Source organism: Anguilla rostrata, chromosome 11, assembly GCF_018555375.3.
Source record: "Anguilla rostrata isolate EN2019 chromosome 11, ASM1855537v3, whole genome shotgun sequence".
Lineage (NCBI taxonomy): Eukaryota > Metazoa > Chordata > Actinopteri > Anguilliformes > Anguillidae > Anguilla > Anguilla rostrata.
In genome coordinates, this window is record NC_057943.1 from 20,584,667 (window position 1) to 20,604,854 (window position 20,188).

The 20,188-nt window shown below is 44.5% G+C and overlaps 1 protein-coding gene and 1 long non-coding RNA gene across 4 annotated transcripts in view; one reads left to right on the plus strand and one right to left on the minus strand.

Annotated features, from left to right (window-relative positions):
- zbtb46 (zinc finger and BTB domain containing 46) overlaps nt 1-20,188 on the plus strand; it is a 54,566-nt gene that overhangs the window by 5,448 nt on the left and 28,930 nt on the right. For both annotated transcript variants that reach the window (XM_064298660.1, XM_064298661.1), the window contains exon 2: nt 10,336-11,315. In XM_064298660.1, coding sequence (XP_064154730.1) covers nt 10,373-11,315 — 943 coding nt within the window. In that variant the 5' untranslated portion in view covers nt 10,336-10,372. The remainder of the gene's footprint in view (nt 1-10,335; nt 11,316-20,188) is intronic.
- Nucleotides 89-2,077, minus strand: LOC135234246 (uncharacterized). 2 transcript variants are annotated; one of them, XR_010324048.1, is made up of 2 exons: nt 1,733-2,077; nt 89-268 (listed from the first exon to the last, which is right to left on the minus strand). It is a non-coding gene; the product is annotated as an uncharacterized LOC135234246 (long non-coding RNA). The 2 variants fall into 2 exon arrangements; XR_010324049.1 differs by having other exon boundaries at nt 1,103-2,077.

Genomic DNA, 20,188 nt, shown 5'->3' on the forward strand with positions numbered 1-20,188 from the left:
TTATGAACAGCCAACCAGTATCGAGCACTTGCTTTATCCTGTGATTATTCATCCAGAATGGAGGTTTTTTTTATACTTAAGAAAAGGCACAGCCTTGGAAACAGAGAAACTGACAATAATGAGCAAAAGAAGCCATTTCCATTTCAGAGCCTAGGTGAGGGATGGAAAGAATAGCTGGCCAGTCCGAGATGCCCGTCATGCTGCACCGTTCTGTTGTCGGAGGGTTTACCCACCGCCTTTCTTAGTCTTCAGGCTTTTCAATGAACACCTAGAAAAAAGGAGGGGGGGGAGCACTGAAGGACAAGAGGGCAGGAAAATGACACATACCAATCTAACACATTTAGCCTGTGACACCAAGCCGTCCTGTTTTTGTTTATCAAAGGAAGAGTCAAAAATGAATTAAGAAAGCAATGTGTCTTGATGTCTTTGTGTGGCCTGAAAGGATTGCTTTATTGCTCATCCCAATGCAGTTTGGGTTTGAGCCCTAATGGCTGTCAGCTAGCTTGTGTCAAGCACTGTACTGTTACAAATGGGAAGTTCTCCTCTCACAAGGCATGAGATTTCTATATGCATGTTACACACTTTATTTTCTTTTTTATATTGTCTTGTAATGCTTTGTTTAGGTCAGGGCCACAGGGTGTGCTGTTTTTTCACCCTTTAATCACCAACCAGCTCAGACCTAGGAAACCAGGTACTATGAGTTAACAGTACAGTCATCTCCAGTGAAGTGCTGAATCTCAATAAAAACTAGCACACCCCGTGGCCCCCCAGGACCAGAGCAACTGACAATAATTGTGGTAGCCAGGAATAGGGGCTGCATAATGGTCAGTGAACTGGGCTTGCAACGGCAAGGTTGTAGGTTCAATTCCCAGGTGGGCAACTGCTGGCATGCCCTTGAACAAGATACTTAACCTGAATTGCTTCAGTAAATATCCAGCTGTGTACAGTAAATGGATTGTATGTGAGAAGAATGTAAGCTGTGTGAGTTGCTCTGGGCCTGTGTCTGCTGAACACCTGAAATGTAAATGGCACGAAAGAAGGAAATTAATTCCTAACAAAAATGTGTTATTGGTCGTGGAAATAAAGTGATGCGCTATTGTACCTTTTTTTCCAAATGGCATTCGAGTTCAGTTCCACATTATCCCATCGAGTGTTTGAAATACAGCCGGGAGTTCATCTGAAACTACTAAAGTGCCACTAATAGGCCATGATTAACATTCAGCTTTTTCTGTTTAATATACAATTATTCCGTTCAATAATTATTAACATTTCGAATTTACAGCGTGTTATAATTGAGCTGATGTAAGATATGCCCTATCAACTTAGTTTCATTAATTCATTTTGCCTTAAAAGTGATATCAGGATATGAAATATTCATTGGTCTGTTGAAGTACAGAATCATTTCTGTGGTATTTGCAATCTGTCGAAAAGGAATGTGCACTGCAAACATACCCACTAAGAACTGAGTCTGAAATCAGACTTTCAGCCTTTTTGAACACATTTTAAAAAACCTATGTTCTACATTCCTCACAACATAAGATGATAGAAAGGTTATAATTTCAAAAACTTCTACTGATGGAATGGACCATACATGTAGGATCCTGTATTCCTGATGAAGTCTTTGCATTGAGAAGTAGGCTACAACAAGTATGACTGAACACCCACGTAAACGACTAACTGAAAATATGATCAATGCTGGCCTGCTGATAATTAGACCATTGGCAATACATACCAGGGCATCTCATTGGGCCTATGGACCTGGCTAAATACCTTCCAAGCTCTGAAAGCGGTGTCTGTGCTCAGGTCTGTGCTGGACTCGTTGCTGGTGTTTTGCTGGTGTTTTGAGTAGCCTGCCCTCTGCTGCATTTCTCCCTGGCTTCCCCCTCTTTTGTGCGCCTTGACTCCTTCGTCCCCCACGCCGGTGCTCTCACGTCAGCTGGTGCCGGGACGCTGAAAGTGGGACAGGTGCCTCCTGTGGCTTCCCATGCTCCCTTTTCATTTTAAGCATGATGAAAAAAAGACATCCAATCCCGTTGCTTAAAGTTTCATGGCCAGCATTAGTCACTACTCCACCACCACGCACACACGCGCACACGCCTGCCCGCCCGCCCGCACACACACACGCCCGCACGTACGCACACACACACGCCCACACGCACTCATGCACGCACACACACACGCCCGCACGCACACCACACAGCTGGAGAGGGCGGAAAAGTATCAAATCGCGAAAGGCCTTCTTATATTTAAGAAGGCCTTTCTTATAAGATCTATATCTTATAAGAAACAGACGTATAGATGCGACTGTGGTGTTTTCTGTGCATGAAAATCAGCAGTGTGATTCTTGTTGAAGGCCAGTTGTTGGCTTGCTGTAGCACACGCATCATTTAGCTACATGTCTGATGTCCAGATGGAGGCCATCTCCACCTGGGCAGTTCTGGATGATATTCCCAGCTGTCCCTCCAGGCAAACAGCTCATCAGCGCAAGTGTTTCTTGGACGCTTGCGGCCTCTTCTCGGTAACGTGGGAATGTGTGACTTTTCAGATGAAATTATGGAGGTGGCTGGTGCGATCGTGATCATGAGTGGGCTTTTGTTTAAAGCATGCCATTCATTTCTCGCCTGGCGCTTTACTCTCTGAGTACATTTTTTTGTCTCATTAAAAATGCGGGTGCGCATTCGCAGTCATTCACAAGTGGCATCGTTGACATCGGACACCAACCGCGGTAAATAATCATAACCGCATAAAGGGGACTGTGGAGGAGACAACAGTGGACTGAAGTGGAAGCTGATTTAGCTGTCTGTGTGCTACACGCACTCAATCAATCACCTGGCATGCGACTCTTGTCAAACTATGCCACCAAGCCACTGAAAATCCATCCAACAGAGAAGAAATTAGTTTCCATAAAACACTGAATGTATACTGCAAGGATCAGAGAGCATTCGTCAGATCAGATTCTGGGAAATTTTGTGATTATCTAAAACAAAACAAAATCACTGATATGCTGTCTGAGGATAACTTGGCACACTCAAACAACTTTATCCCCCGCCCCCAACAAAAAAGGGGAACATTTCTAGCCATATATACTTCCGTAATTTATTTTTAAAAATTAAACTCTTCATGAGATGTACGCCAACCTATAAAAATTGATAAGTCTACCATAAAAAATTACACGTCTTGTATCTTGTACAGTCTGAAAGTTCAGCCTGTCACTTTATCATGGTGTCACCATTGCTGAAGTCTCCAGGAGCAATTAAAAGCTTCCTTTCAACCCCGCTGCTGTTGACTTGTAAGCGTGTAACATTCTCTAAATATAGCAGCTCAGTCCATTTGATTTCCCTCTCCTTTCAACTCTTTTTACATTTAGACTTTGCATTTGATTTGAAGGATGGAGTCACAAAAATATCCTCTACAAATCAGGAGGCCCGCATTTCCATACGTTTTCCAGCAAGCGTACGCTTTCTATTTTCGGGCTGAGACATTCTGGTGGAAGCCTGGAATGATTGACCTGCAGTGGAATAGGGATGGAAGTGAAGGACGTGGAGTGGCGCTGGAGTGTCATTAGTGCCAGTGTGTCAGCGTTGTGCTGCCGGTGTCAGTGTTTTCATGTGGCTACTGCTTGTGTATGTCTGGTATCTGTGTGTCCTTGTGTCCGTATTGCTGGTTTTAGTGTGTCTGTGGGTCTGCAAGGCCAGTGTCTGTGCTGCTGGGGTCAGTGTATGTGTGGTTGGTCTTGGTACACCTATGTAGCTGATATGTCCTTGTGTTGGTAGACCATAGCAAAGGTTCTGAATATCTCTGTCCTTATGAGACAGAAGTTTGTCCTTGTTGTTACGTTTACTGATGAGCACACCTCTCGGATTGCTTCTTTTCGGACTGTCCCCAGTTCCTCTACCATTTGTTGTTTTAAAGTCTAAAGTTCAAAATGTAAAGTTCAAATGTATATGTAAGGTGAAGGTGATTATTGTGACTGAATATGATTAGATGAAGAATGTCCATTAATGATGGAACAGGTAGGCTGGGAACACTTTATTGGTTTTACTTCATGGTGAACCATGGTTTATTGCTAAATTAAATGCCTTTGTTGGCTTCACAGCCCTCTTTCCCATAGTCCTGGCCTGGATACATTCTCCAGCCAACGATGAGTCATTTCTGACAGAATTTATGATTATGACTATTTATCTTTGACGGACTTCTGATGCACAGATATAATACAGTAGCCTACATGTAATTTAGGCAGTTGGAATCTTGCATCCGTATGGTTTAATGACTCAATGACAAAATGCTGGTTGGCAGAGTCTGAGGGTTAAAAGGGTTAATCGTTGGGGTCACTGCGGTTGAATACAACCGTATCCCTTAGAAGGAGACTTTTTATCAGGGTGGCACACTCCCGGCTAGCATTCCTGAATGGCCAAACAGGGATTCAGCAATTAAGGTTAAAAATATCAAAACAAAACAAATACAAAGATAACTGAAATTTACAATTTAATGAAACTCCATTCCAGCCAGTTCCTGGCTCCTGCAGATATGGGTGCTTTCACGCCACTACAGATAGAGGAATAGGTCCTCTCCATCTGAAAGATTGCTGTTTTGTTGTGACACCTCTCAGGGTGAAAGCACCAGGAAGGTGTTAAATTTGATTTGTGAGTGGCGGCGCTTGCCGCGGGGAGTCATTTCGGTGCCATTTGGTGCTCTAAATGATGACTGTGTGTACTTGGTAAAGTGGGAGCAGAGAAGGAGGTGTCGGAATTCGACTCCTACTTTAAATATCGAGCTGATTTCCCTGCCAGCCAGGGGTTTCAGTCACCGGTGCTCAGCGCCGACTTGCCTCCCTCTGACGGAGCATTTGCCTGTCATCCTGGCTTCTAATTTGAGCCCTTTTTCATTTTAAACCCACTTGTCCTTGGCGTGAGCAGACCCCGGCAGACAATTTCCCCTTTCACAAAACAAAGAAGTTCACTGATGGCCAATGTTTTGTCTGGAATTTAAACCCAGTTTGTGAGATTGTACTGACTTGAATGGTAACTTCGGCTTTAGGTAGAAAGGCGAACATGACTTCATTGTCATCTGAGCACTGGGGTTTTTACACGACCTTTCCCATGAAATACAACTCCCACAAGAAGTATACGGTATCTGCAAAGTTTATTTCAGTTCCTTAATTTAAAGAGGCTAACAACCACCTTTTAAAGAGAACTAGAGTTTTTAAAACAAGCCTCCTTTTGTTATACACAGACAGAAGATGAAAAAGGTCAGGAAATTTTGCTACGGTTTACCTGGGGAATTTTAAGATTAAATATAAAAACTACAATTATAGGACCATCCGCGTACATATAGATCAACTTTACTGTGTGCGGATATCTCATGTACCAGTAGTCAGGGGATTCTCTCTTCTGGTACTTTCCATAGTAAGCACCTACTGTCTTCAAAAAAGTACTGTACTGAACATCATGGAAATTAATGACCTTTTTTGATTTTAACTTTTGAATAAAAACTGCAATACAGGTATTGATGAACAAGCCATCTTTGTACACTAAAATAAAGATCATGTATCATTCTGTCTCATCGAATCAGATCTGTCAGCCTGCCTTTGTCTGCTTTTTGCTCTAGCAACACAAATATAAAGCAAACATAATAGTAATAATAATAATAATAATAATCAAATGAGGCAATGTTTAATGACAAGGGTTGAACTTGATTTTAAAAAATGTTTGTTTTCATTTTAAATGTGTTAAAATGAAGCATGCAGTAACCGTGTGCCACATGACTGTGAAAATCGACAAAATTGAAAGAGAAAATAAATAGTATAAGGTACTGTACCATTGCTCGCCTACACCAGGGAAAGCTAAGTTCTTTTCTGAATCCTTGAGTGTTCGCAAGATACCGTAGGGCTTTAATTTATTTATTGTGCAATTTATGCTGTATGTTTCACACGCTTCTTTAGCAGAATTCTGCCACTAATAAATAGGGGTCAACAATCTCTGCCGTTTTCTTGCAACATCTGTTGTGGCTGTTAGCAGAATGGTGCTGAATGTTAACAATTTAGTTGGTTTGTTGGATATGTAGTTGAATTGAGGTAAATTTGCCAGATTGTCATGAGCAAAAATTAGAAACTATAGCTGATAAATTGCAAACTAGCCATAGTTTTTGAGTCAGCCTTTCAAATAATGCACTGAGAATCCCTCACCAATGGCCTGCCAAGTTATGTTGGCCATTTCCTTTCTTTTCACCTTTCTCAATGCTAGCAGTCACTTAAAACAGGTACTTTTGTTGCTTGAATTAGTTATGCACATACTAAAGACAGAGCAGGATTGAGGGGAAGTCTGTAGAATGCGCAAAGAGATTCTCCAGCTCCATACTTGTACATTTTGGAGACTATATGGACATGTCATTGCATTAGAAGCCCCTCCTTTGGTTCGGAGAATGCACACCTGTTTGTCCTGCAGGTGAGCACCATATTTGGCTGCACAAAGAGTGCATGATATTTTTTATACTTTACATGCCCTCCCTCCTTTCTTTCTTCCCACAGTGGTAATGAGATGTTTCATTATTTGCATTTCACAGCTTTTAATAGAGACGGAATTTAGGCTAAGCCCCCGGTTGTCATTGTGGAAGCCTCCACTGGAGAGCTGGGCTGGGGGGCTGGGGGCTGAGAGCCTGTGTGGAGCGCAGAAACGCTGCCCGAGTGATGGAACCTGGCAGGTAGTCGAATCAAACACGGCTTCGACACACGACCGGATCGCTCGGTGGAGCATCTGTACCAACCAGCAGGTGTTTTCTGCATTAACATTTTAATCACTGCTTGCACGCGACGGCCTGCCCGCCCTTGTACACCAGTCCTCTGCGGACACAAGAAGAGGAAGAAGAAGAATTAGGGAAGAAGGGGAGCCTATTAGGATGAAATCAGGTCACTGCTGCAGCCATCAAAGAGGTATCAAAGGTGTTTTGTTTTCGTTGACTGAATGACTGTGTAGCTTTTATACAGTTTTATTCATTTTGAGGTGGATATAACAATAGACAGTCTCAGGAGTATTGTGTTTGTATGATATTTTGAGGCTTTCACTAGTAACTCTTGGTTGAGTAATTGTAAGCAGAGCAGAGAGGAGTTTTGGAAGGCGTGTGAGAGGGCTGTGTGGTCGCTGTGCCCTTGGGTGCACAGCGGGGCTTCTCCCCCCACCCGGCAGGGCTCAGCAGAGACCCTGGAGCCTCCTTCACAGGGCAGGGCTTGGGCTGCACCTCCAGGAGGGCGTGGGAGGTCAAGTCGCCATAAGCCCCGTGATCCGCTCTTATCGGCAAGCGAGCGCCCGTCTTATTTCTGAGTTCCTGCCGGGTTGACGCGGCTCAAAAACCGTCCCCGCCAGAACGAACGGGGGAGAGCAGGAGAGGCGCTTTGGCATTCCCGCCCTGTATCTCTCTCAAATGAAGGCTGTCACGTTTTCCTTTCTGGTCCGCCGCCACCTTGCGTCTCCCGAGGCTACCAGTGCCAGTGGATTCAGGATTAACCCTGGGATAATGGCCTCAATGCCCAGTTGAGTGGAAGGAAAGCTGTTTTAAAATTATTGGCTGCCTGGGAATTACATTGACGCAGCCTGTTCTTAAGGGGCCTCCCCGTCTGCCCGGCTCATCCGGGTCAAGACGCCATCATCCCTGCCGAGCGCCACAAAAGAGAGAAAAATCCCCGCCTTCAACTTCGCCCTTCCGCTGATGAGCCTTCCTCCTCTCCAGCTATGAGCGGAAGCTGGGCTGTGTGGTCGGGGGAGGGAAGTCATGTTGGATTTGGGACTGCGCGGGTGACGCAGAGCTGAGGCTTTGGTGGCATGCTTTAGTGCGCCCCCGAGTGTCGAGTGGCCTGGCTGCCTTCCTCCCATTTGACGATTCTTTCGCTCGCCCAGTCCAGAAGTAATGGCTTTCTTTTCATGACGAGATCCGGTGAATAAATGAGGATGAGACAGCTGTCGAATCGCTATTAAAGCGAGTGCGGAGGTGCAGAGCTAAACTTACCCAAGACCTGTTCTTCCATCCGGTCTTCTCGTTCAGCGGATAGTGGGGAATCTCCTTTTTTCACTTTGTTGCAGGTGGTTCTGGTTAACTGGAAATTCAGGAACATAATGTCCATCATTTTTATCAGGAGTTTTGTGAGGTTTTGTGGCGGTCAGGGATGGGCCTGCTTTGTAAATGCCATGCTTGAGTCAGTGTTGTGTTGATGCGGAGCATTGTGTGAGGCCCAGCAGGGATGCTGAGCAGCTTCAGAGCTCCAGAGACCCCATGGGGAGGCCGGGTCACAGGCTTCAGAAAGAGCTGAAATTAAAACACCCAATTAGACAAATGATCTGCTGGGTTCAGCAGGGTCATATGGCAACTTGGTCCATTAAGAGATTCTTTGTGTGTGTGTGTGTGTGTGTGTGTGTGTGGGTGTGGGTGTGGGTGTGGGCAGTTAAACTTTGGTTTTCTAGTCCTACTGATGCAGAAAATCTGATTAGTGTTCCTTCTTTATATTTCATTGCATCCCAGGCAAACTGTTTTTTCCCCCATTGTTTCAATTTGTTGCGTCATCTAACATTTCTGCAGACTGCCTGGGCTGTAAGTAGTCATGATATCACCTAGAACAGGAGCGGTTCCATACACACGAGGAACAGGGAGAGGTGTTAGGTGATTAGAACTTTTTCGTTTTTTTCATGTACATATTGCCATGTAGGATCTATTGGATTTATAATGGTCAGCCTTTGACCTTTATAGTCCGGCAGCAGCCGATGTTTATTAAGTAAAAGCAAGGCAGACCTCCTGTCTCATTAAATGTGCATTTGTACTGTGAACTGCAAGAAGTGGACCTGGGTCATTTCGCCCTCAGAGCCATTGATGTTGTGCTTTGCTTTTGCAGTGGCTTTGATGGTGGAAGTGTTGGTCAGCCAGTCTTATACGGTGCGCACACAAGCAGACGGCCTTTCATGGCAGAAATGGAACTGAACAATTGTGCCCTAAGACTGGACCGAATCTGTTGTCTTGTTTGAAAAGATTGTGGCTTTCTATTATTTCTGTCGCCGAGAGATAACTATTCCTTCTGCTTCTGAAGGTTAAAGTATTTTTACAAATACTTGAACAACAAAGAAAAAATGACTGACAGCAGTCTTCAAGTCAAACATGTTTTCACCCCGAAACAGTGTCATATTGCAACGTGCCAGATTTAAAAACAATAATGAAATAATGCAAGGCTATGAATTAAGGTTAACCACAACAATTTTTAAATTCATTACTTGTCATACTAGTTCTTTTCCTCGTGTTGTCTTTCAGAAAAGGTGTGTCTGTCCAAGTAGACATGGGAGATGCTGTGGATTTATTTGATCTTACAAGCCATCAGGTTCAGAATAACTTTTATAAACATGACCTGAAGTGTACCGGCCCCGGAGCAAATGCTGCTGTCACTTCTGCAGACTCGAGCTGTCTCCCTCCATTATCCGCAATGGGACCTGACAGCGTGTGCGCTTTAAAAACAAATCAGAGCTCCGTTTGGTAACACTCCGCGTCCTAATGATTTAGTTTAACAGGGACGGCATCGGCGGTAATGCTCCGGCTAACGCAGTGTAGTCCGCTTGATAAGGCTGGGCTGTGCGGAACAAAGAGGCGTGATGTTTATTTCATTACTTTTGCGTGATGTCATTCCGTTTAAAGTTCTTCTTTCGGCACGCCACTGCCCCTATTCTTTTTCTCTGGTCGGATTCCAGCACGGCAAGGTTTTTAATCTGTCTTTCTGCAAGTTTACCTGTGAGCACTTGCTAGACAATGAGTAGCATTGTCCCTGGATAACATCCAATTCAGCTCATTGCATTTGATAAAGAAAAGATTGCTGTATTTTGTTGTGTTATGTATTTAACTGCTGGGTTTATTTTGAGGAAAGCAAAACCCCCTCTGGAGATTGAGTGTTCTTTAAACCATTGGATTTTCTGTTAAATTGTTACATTTAATTATTATCCATCAGGTACTGGAGCGTTCAGTTGGAAACAGGGCTCCCAAATAAACAATTCATTTCAGGGAGAGAATAGAATGGCGGCTGACCAACAGGCAGACAAGTACGGTACCTCTCTAGGGAGAGATATAATATGCCAGGTTGTAGATACGTAAATTAATGATTTTTTTTTCTAAGCCATGACCAGCAACAACCATTAAACAGGATAATTTTCTTCCTTTTTTTAAACCGCAGTCAGCCGTCATTGTGTTATTTTGTCATGAACAAGTGTTGCTGAAAATAAGGGCCTCTTGATCTAAGGTCTAGACAGCGCCTGGAGCGGGGCGGGCGCTGCCTCCGAGCCTCACAGTTGAATAGATCTGTTTGTGTCTTTCCAGAACCTCGTCAGGAGCAGAAACCCACCCAGATTGTCAAATGAATAACAGGAAGGAAGACATGGAGATCACGTCCCACTACCGGCAGCTCCTGCGGGAGCTGAACGAGCAGCGGCAGCACGGAATCCTGTGCGATGTCTGCGTCATCGTGGAGGGCAAGATCTTCAAGGCGCACAAGAACGTGCTGCTGGGCAGCAGCCGCTACTTCAAGACCCTCTACTGCCAGGTGAAGAAGGGCTCGGAGCAGCAGGCCACCATCACGCACCTGGACATCGTCACGGCGCAGGGCTTCAAGACCATCCTGGACTTCATGTACTCAGCCCACCTGGCCCTCACCAGCAAGAACGTGATCGAGGTGATGTCGGCTGCCAGCTACCTGCAGATGACCGACATCGTGCAGGCCTGCCACAACTTCATCAAGGCCGCCCTGGACATCAGCATCCGCTCCGAGCTGGCCGACGAGCTGGCGGACTTTGAGATGGGCGCGGCGGCCGTGGGCGGGGCCGGCGCGGGCGGGGCCGAGGCCCTGGCGTCCATGATGCTAGGCCGCAGCTCCTCGCCCTGGCTGGCACGCCGCACCAGCCCCGCCAACTCCTCGGGCGACTCGGCCATCGCCAGCTGCCACGAGGGCAGCAGCAACTACGGCAAGGAGGACCAGGAGCCCAAAAGCCACGAGAGCCAGGAGGACGTCTCCTCGCAGGCCCTCTGGCCCGGGGACTTCCGCTCCGTTCAGGTCAAAGAGGAGCAGGTCTCCCCCTCAAACTTTAAGGACGGGCCGGCCAGTGGCGGCCAGAGCGCTCTGGCGGAGCAGGGCGGCGGGGAGAGCTGGCAGCCCTCGGGCTCCGGGCGACGGAAGAACCGCAAAAACAAGGACACGGTGCGCCACATCACGCCGCAGGCCGAGGGCGACAGCCGGACGGGCTCGCCGTTGCCCTCCGTCCTCTCCGCGTCGGGCTGGAGCTACAACAACCAGGACATTCCAGGTAGGGCCTGCAGCCCGTCACTGCTCTGCTCACTGCCTGTTAGCCCATACGTAGCGCAGCTAATATCAAAACGAGAAGTATAAAGAGAAGGACAGGCCTTTGAGCCCATCTTATCTTGTCGCTTCATTGTTTTTTTGGATCAGATAAGCCTGCGTGTCACCCTGTGATGATTTCGTACAAAATACAGGTATTTGAACAGTCTTGAGAGAATTATGTTCACCTTGATTGAACATTGCGATTTAATTTTGTCCGCCATGGTTTTTTCTTTTGTATTTTGGGTGAGCTGTACAGGAGCCAGATCAGAGCACTGTTTACACAATGGATGTGTACACAGAATTAGCTTCTTGGCTGTCGGTAAAGTATAGCCTAACACACTGTTTTAAACTAGGGCTGTGCCATTCATTTAATAGCACCAAAGTAGAATCATGCCTCGTCTGTCCTTATTTGAAAATGGAGACATATTTTGGGAGATGTAATATAAACATTATTATTATTATTATTATTATTATTATTATTATTATTCTATCAAAATGAGATTTTCCCTGGCAAAAATAGTTTGTGCTTTAATGGGTTTACAGAAGATTTAATGGAGATATAAGATGATGAGGGTCAGTGACTCAGCCAGCAGTAAAGCTGAGAGGAGATCAGGTCTGTTAAAGAATCTGAGACAGGCAGAGTCCAGAGCAGGCCCAAGGGTGCCCTCTCAGGGTCCTTGGCACAATGGTTCAGTTGGGTAGGTTCTTCAGCCGGACATGGAAGGGTAATGACAGTTGTGTTTGATAAGAGCGGACTGCCAGAGGTGTAAGCGCACACTCGGACGGTACTGTGGGCTGCTGGTTGTATGCTAATCTCAACCCAGTATGAGATGCAGCTCTGTGTGACAAGAAGGAAGGAAGTGCATCGAGTCTGCTGTAGAGAAGCAGGTGTAAGGACAGGGTCGTTGAACCGTATGCTTGTTTGTACCTGGAGTTTGATGTGGTGTATATTCCTCTAAAAATGTCTGATGCTTCAAAAACTGGACTGGAAAATTTATTTGAGAGTTGTGAAGTCATAAAAAAAAAAATACTAAAAATCCAAACCTGACTGCTGCTACAGCTGGCACTGGTAGGTAGATCATTAAATCTCAGGCAATGATAATCTCATGGGTATTAAAGGAGTTGGCTGCGAAATTGGCACATGCACTTTAAGAAAACAGGATAATTAAATTGACCTGGGTCATAGCATGGATTAAAGAAGCATTCTCACTCAGTGATGGAGGTGTGTCCCCGTGGGGTTTACAACACGTCCCCGGAACAGTGTGTAGAGCCAGCCAGGTTTTAAAAAATGATCATTTTACATGTTTTACCTGTATTGAAGAAACATGCCTACACGAACACAGACACAGATAGACTACACTCAGAAAATAGCCTACACTGAAGAAAACTGAAGACATTCTGTACATACACACCAAACAAGGACAAACACTAAAAAAGCAATACAGCATAAATAGAACTGGAAAAATTCCAAAATAAGATCAGGGCAATAGGCAACATAAAACCCAATAAAGGCTCAACAGCCCGAGAGAAGCAGCCTCTGTCCATTTCATGCTGCCAGTATTTCACTGTTTTCTTAACCAGGACATCCACTAAGGTTCCTAATGGTAAACATAGTGATGACCTACCCTCAAACACTAGCCACAGTATGGGTGTTTAATGGTTTCACAAAGCTAATGCTTTTGCAGCCATTTAGCAGATTGAAAGAGAGGGTACAGGAGATATCCTGTTATAGACTCAACGTTGATGACAACAAATGGTGGCATTTCCCTGATCCATTTTACAGTGGAGTTGGGTCCTGATTGCATGGCATGGGTTTGGCCTCATCAAGTCATTTTTTCTGCTCCTGCTAGCAGAGGTGTGTGTCTTTCTGTGGCTTTTTTGTTGGTTTTTTCCTGCTCGGACAGACGTGTGAAAGCAGCACCTTTTTTGGGTGGAACTGTGGTCAATGATCATCCACGGCAGGGGTGTCAGATCTTATCTGAAAAGGGCCAGTGTGGGGGCAGGTTTTGTTTTAGCCCAGCAGTATGACACCTCATTCAGCTAAATAACTAGTCATGGTCCTCAATCAAGACCATACTGCTGGGCTGAAACAATAACCATCACCCACTCTAGCTCTTTTCGGATAAGATTGGAAACCCCTGTTCCTTGTTCAGGGAGACTTGAGTCACACACCACGTCTGAAAATGATATTAATTGCTTCACAAGTGTTCTAACACTGATTCAAGGACAGCGTTTTTGGATGTCTTAAAACAAGCTGTTGTATTTGATCTTGATTAAGGAAGAATTTGCACACACCACTGGGCAAATTTTGTAGTTGCATCCTATTGTATTCTGTGGTGTCTCTTTCACTGCTTCCGTTGTTGCCATGCAACCATTTACGCTTTCCATAATTGGCCAGCTTGCCTTGATTGCTGTGTGGTTACTTTGCTATTTCTACCCTATCAGGATAGAAATTTATTCAGTAGCCTCACAGTCCTCATGGACCTAGCCCAAAATTGCATTAGCTGCCCAATTCTGGAACAGAAACAGTGTCGCAATTGCGGCTGTCATATAGTGGACCGCTGGTCTCAGATTAGCTTTGGTGTGGGAGACAGGTTAGCATTAATGTGTTTGGAGCTAAAGCCATTGTGATGAGGTTCTGGGAAGCTGCTTTGTAGCGGTCTCCTGTGCAGGTGATTCTTTGCTGTTGGAGACTCTTCCAAAAGGCCAGTCAGTGAATGTATGCTGTGTGGCTGTAGCTGAAGCTCAGGTCCTGGAGGCACGTGGATTCACATTTTTCAGCTTTGTACATCACCAGCACTTGGGATGAAGGCTAATATGGCTCAATCAGAACTTATTATTAGTTCAGTGTGGTGGTTGCAATGAATGGCGAGCTGGTAGTAAAGTAGACATAACGGCATTACAGGGCCGAGGGCGAGTAGCCCTGCATTGGAAACATACTCACAAATGTGAAAGGCTGCTAAACTTGCTACTGTTGGTACTTAGCATCGTTTTTGGAATGAATGCTTAATGGAGTAACAGGACGTGCTGTAACGTAGGGTCAAGCATTTTCTTGGTTGTTGAAAACTGGACCGGGGCTCCTGCACTTACCCAGCGACCTGCGCTACTCTTTACACCATGATTGTGCGTTCAGCGCACAGAGAGACATGTGCTGCTTATCAATGGCAGACAGTTCATTCATTCTTGCATCTGTGATTTTGGTGCAGGTCTATCGGAAACCAGATTTTTAAAACTTGTTAGATCCTGCCTGTAACATTAAGTTTAGGTCTCATATTCCCAGCTTCCGTACTTTCAGCACAATGTTGCAACATTTTATTTTAAAACAGCTGTTAGCTGTGCAACTACAGGTCTGGGATAGTAGTATATATGACACAATTTTAACCCTTTGTGAGCTGGATATGCCCTGGAGGCTGCCTGCTGGGGTCTTATTGAAGCAAATATTTACAGTAACCCTAGGCTGTTATTTTTCTAAAGCATTGCAACATGTAGTTAATATTTTTATATTTAAGTATAGGTGTATGTATGAATTCAGGTCTGGATCTATAGGGGTAATATAATTAAACAATGAATGTATAATACATAAAACCACTGTGCATCTCTTGAAATAGCCGCAACAACTCCACATTTCCTTTTTTATTTTTCGCAAAAATATGCGGACAGGCAAATTTCAACATGAAAAATTATTTTTAATAACTTCATTTCATGAGTAAATCATTGAAAAATTGAGGTGTCTTTGAGGAATTTTCAAGCCCTTGTTGAAAATGTGTTCTGTACAAGCGGCATCCAGCTCCATGCAACCGACGTGAACGTTGCCAGAACTACAGCTTTGCTTTAGGGTAGGTGTGTGTGTGTGTGTGTGTGTGCGTGCGCACGCGTGTGTGTGTGTGTGTGCCCCATTGTTTGTATTTGTATGGTGGAGAATGTGCATCTGTGTGTCGATGTACTCTACCTGGAGTACCATTCAATCTCAAATTTGCAGTCATTAACCTCATTACATGCTGTTTTTTCATTTGAAAATATTCAAGGCTTTGTACACTGGTACGTAAATATGTGGATGATAAGTGTGCTCTGTACTGTGTGGACACATTGTGTTTCTGCATTGTGATTCTGTTAAACTAAAGCACCTTCCATGTGCGTTGAAAAGAAAATTATTTTTGTCACTTTCCCTGTTTCAGCTGCAACGTCATATTGAGCAATAGATACTGTGAGCTGCCGAAATGATAAAGCCCCGCTCAGTTTCAGTATACCGTACTCTCCTTCCCTTCAGGCCATTTCAGTGACATGTACAGAGTAGTCTTTGGTGAAATATTATGTGCTGTCACACCTCAAACAAAGAGTCAGTTACTTTGCCCAATTTCAATGTAAAGTAGCACAGGTTGCTTCTAAACATGGCTGTTTGACCGGTGTTTTGTCCAGACTACTTAAAACTGATCATTACTTTTTGAAGAGTCTAAAACATTTGTTCATCTATGAGTAAGCTTGTCCTGGGTAAACATGTCCATGAGGCAAGAGATTCATGAGACAGAATTACCATTATGCAATATCTAATTATTTCACACCTCAAGCACTGTTGCCAGTATGATTTAAGGATTGATCTGCGAGTTTTTAAAAAAATATATTCATAATTTGATTAGCCTAAAAAAGCAGACTTCTTTCATCTTGGTGCCCTGTCACCTACTTGTCACTGTGATGAATTTTGGGGGAAACCCAGACTGTGACCTTTTGGGTTAGAAGGGGGATTTCATTAATGATCTCTAGATGGACAATGTGACGCAGCCATTTGGAAAGTAGAGCTATCTTCATCAAGATAATGAGAAAAAAAATCACCACTTGGGTTTTTCCATTTTGACCAAGCAGACATTATAAACGGTCTATGTGAAAAGTCATAAATTCTCACCTTTTTCAGTCTTTTCTGAGCATTTCATATTTTCTTATGCCTGGTTTCAGTCTTTCTGATGTGTCTGACCTCCAGCATCAGGTTTCTTTGTGGAAGTTTTAAAAGGCTCTGAGCCATTTACGCCAGACCAAGGGTGGAAATTGGCCGTCCTTGTGAAGAATTCATTCTCTAAATTCCACCCTGGCCGAACTGTGTTCCGTCCAATGTCATCTGTGAATCAGATATTCACATAGAATGTCTGTGAAAGGGGTTTAATTATCTGTCTGGTACATTACTGTTTGCTGAATGGGAACAGCCCCAGTACGTCTGTGCTCCTCAATTTAATTAGCTTTTTATTTGGGTCTGAATTGGAATCAGGGTATAAATGTAGCCTTACTCTAAACCCAGTATGTCCGAGGCAGCCCCCAATTGTTTTTAATTTTGTGCCAACGGTTCACTATTACAAGTGACACACAGAAACCCAAAAAATGACTGCAAATTGTTTTTGCTGTGATTAGCAGTTGAATATGAAAAACTGATGTGACCATCCCTCTCGTTAATTGTTTTGTTGTTGTTGCCTTCATATTTTTCTGAGTCATCACAAATTTGGCATGCATACATGCAGTCCTCAAGTCTTAGTGTACATTATTCTGTGATGTGGGTATACAGGCTAATTGCATAACAGAATGCAGCAGATCAAACAGTGAGAGGTTTTCTGTTGGCATGTGTTTGGTGTGCAGCATGCTGTCACCTCAAGTTTACCTCCAGCCCAGAGATGCTCAGGCGTTGTGCGTATGTGCGTGGGTGTGTGCGTGGGTGTGTGGTGTGCATGTGTGTGTCTGTGTGTGGGTGTGTTGTTGGGGTGAGGGTGGGTTAGGGTTGGGGTTCAGAGTATAACCTGGGCAGCAGCGTCATCTCTAAAACTGCAGCAATTTTCCTGCTCAACTTTTCTTCCTTCCCTTTTCTCTTCTCCCAAAATGAAGTCTCCACAGTCTAAAGGTGAATGCTTGAAATAATGAATATGAGCCCCCTTTCAACCCCTTCCTTTTAATATTCTAGTTAAGAACCTCCCTATAGTATTTGCACTTCATTAAACTTGAAATAGGTTTAATATTTAAAACACCAAGAACATATTTCAACCCCATCACCCCACTCACCTCTCTCTCTCTCTTTTCCTCCTTTTTTCCCAGTTTAATAATCTACTTTCGTATTTCCTCCTAATATACTCCTACTCCATTAAAACCAAAATAGATTTAATATTTCAAAAGCAAGGCTTAATTTTTAACCCCTTTTTCATGGCTGACTGCTCCCCAAGATCTGAGTTCTTCCTCTGTCTCTCTCTTGAGGGTACCGACGATGATCTCCCTCAATGTCTTTCTCTCTGTCTTTTTTTTTTCTTTCCCTCCATCTGCTACACTTTATTTTCCATTAGGCGGGCAGGGGGGTGTTTAGAGTTGTTATCCCACCATAATGACCTTTCTAGCCCTTCTTACCCCCTTGTCCCCCTCCAGTTTTTGTGTTGCCCCTGAAAGGGTCAGAATGGGTGTTTGTTCTGCGGATAGTCGTCGTTTTGGGCAGCTCCTATTTTCTGTCTCTCCTGTGCTCCCTGTCTCTTTGCCCAGCAACTCTCCAGTGTCCTGTTATCACCACGACTCCCATGGATTTCACTGCTGCCACCATTATTTTTCACATTATTTCATCCTGACATTTGAGCAGCGGCTACAAACCCCTCATCCCTCTCCTTTGAATCTTCCCTTTCTCCACTTCTGCGTGTGGATAAAATGGCATGTGCTATGCACTGTTTTACCTCACTGATGTATAAACCCCCCCCCACTCCACCCCATTTCAGTTCCAAATAACTGACACCTGGTTTATTTTTAGCCCCCCTTGCTTTCAACAAACGTTAGACAGGAAAAACCCCCTCTTCACTGCTGGTGATGTCATTTTCCAAAAAGGCAAAAGAAACACCCCCTTGAACAAAATGCTAGTGGAACATAGTGGAGGTTTGGGGGTAAAGATCACCCACCCCCTCCCCACTCTCCAGTGCTTGTATCTGCCCAGTGCAGGCCTCTCCCAGTCCTTATTGATTTCTTATTTTTGAAATTCTACCCAGGAGGTGCTGTAACAGGATGTCCTGTTGGCACAGGGGTAACAGCAGTTGAACATTTACCCGTGATAATGGAAAAAAGCACATGAATAAGGAACAGGTCGCCTCACAATCTAGTTGGCAGGAAAGCCCCATTACGTGCAAAAACAATGGGGTGTTCAAAAATATCAGGGTCCCACCCTAATTCAGTTTATCCTCAATTTTGTTTTATTTCTATTTTTTACCGTGTGTGAAAATAATTTATGTTCACATTACACTGAACCCCTTTAAGAGATTTGCCAGGCTGAACACTTGCAATTGTTTTTGTCTTTGAATGCATTATTTTTCCCTCTAGTGTTACAGATCCAGATGTTTTGTTAGTTAAATTTAACCAGGGCTATAATCAAACAAGATTGGTTAATCTGCATCTACAGTTTAAATCAAATCCTCTTTAATCGTGACCAAAATTGAATTGTGGGTATTTTACCCAGTCAGTAAAACCAGTGTTGAATTTTGAAGCATGTCAGGGATCCAGTCTCATTTTCACAAGTTGTATGGAATAAATCTCTGAGTGATTCAGCATTGGTAATTGGGTAAGACCATCAGAGCCATAGCCTAGGCCATTGTGCCTTTCACGTCTCCTAATCACCGTGAAATTGATCAGAATCATAGACGTCTCCTATACAGCGCAGATATTAAATGAGAAGCAAAAGGGTATGGAGGGATTATGAGTGCTTTGTAACATGATTTAATTTGGGTTTCCATTGTTCATTTCACTGTTTCTATGGGCTCTTGAGCAAACCCCACCCCCCAGAGCAGTGGGCTGTTTGCTGAAAACAGCTTTCAGCGTGGTGAGCATTTAAAAACGTAAAAATGTCACGGGTCTCCTTATCTACTGAAAGGACGTTTTTAAAGATTGTTCTTTATTTTTGTAGTCGTATTTTTTGAATCTGTAGTCCTTGTATAGTATCCACATGTTTTCTCTTTTGCCTTTTCTTTGAGGGGGGCAGGGTTGGGGGGGAAGGGGGGGTGCAGCCGCTCCAGTGTAAGTATGGAGGGAGAGCCAGAAGGAAGAGGCAGTGTGTTTGGATAAACGGCTGCCCTTACAGGATGTGGAGGTCTATAGCCCTTTGGGTGTGTCGGGTTTGCCGAGTTAGAGAATTGTACTGTGGGAGGGTTCCAGCTCTAGGGCAAATCTCTCTTGCTTTGACACATTCGCCCACCCGCATAACCCCCCCTCCCCAACACCACCACCACCGTCACCCCCCCCACCACCCCATAACAACACCTCCTCCCTCAATCTGAAGGAAAAAAAAGGCTGGTTAAAGACACAGACAACTTTGCCAAGGGAACAGCGGGGGGGGGGAAAGCAGTGAAGTGCTGGAATGGAAGAGAAGGAGGGGGGTGCGCTATGGGTGAGGACTGAGGGGTGTCCTAAAAGCCACACTATGTCCTTTTATTTCATTTGTCCCCTCGCCTGCCGTCAATTCTTCATGTCAGTTTTTGTTTCACTCATCTGGTAGACTGGAGGGAAGGGGCTGTCCTTCTCATGTGACATGCATAGGGCCATGTTGGCTGAACAGGTAGAAGTGAAGGAACCCCCATGAGGTCTGTGTGTGTTCCTGTGTGCGTGTGTGTGCGTATGTGTGTATGCGCATTTGTGTGTGTGCGTATGTGCGCATGTGTGTACTCACATGGGTGCGTGTGTGCGTGTTAATTTGAGACAGAAAGAGAGTGAGAGAGAGTGAAGCCAGCATGAATCTGAGATAATTGTTGGACAAACTCCACTGGTCCTGAGTTCTCAGTATTGTCACATTCACTTGTGGGTCTGCTCAGATCCAGACCGGAGCCTTTTGTGAGCCACTAGTGACTTACG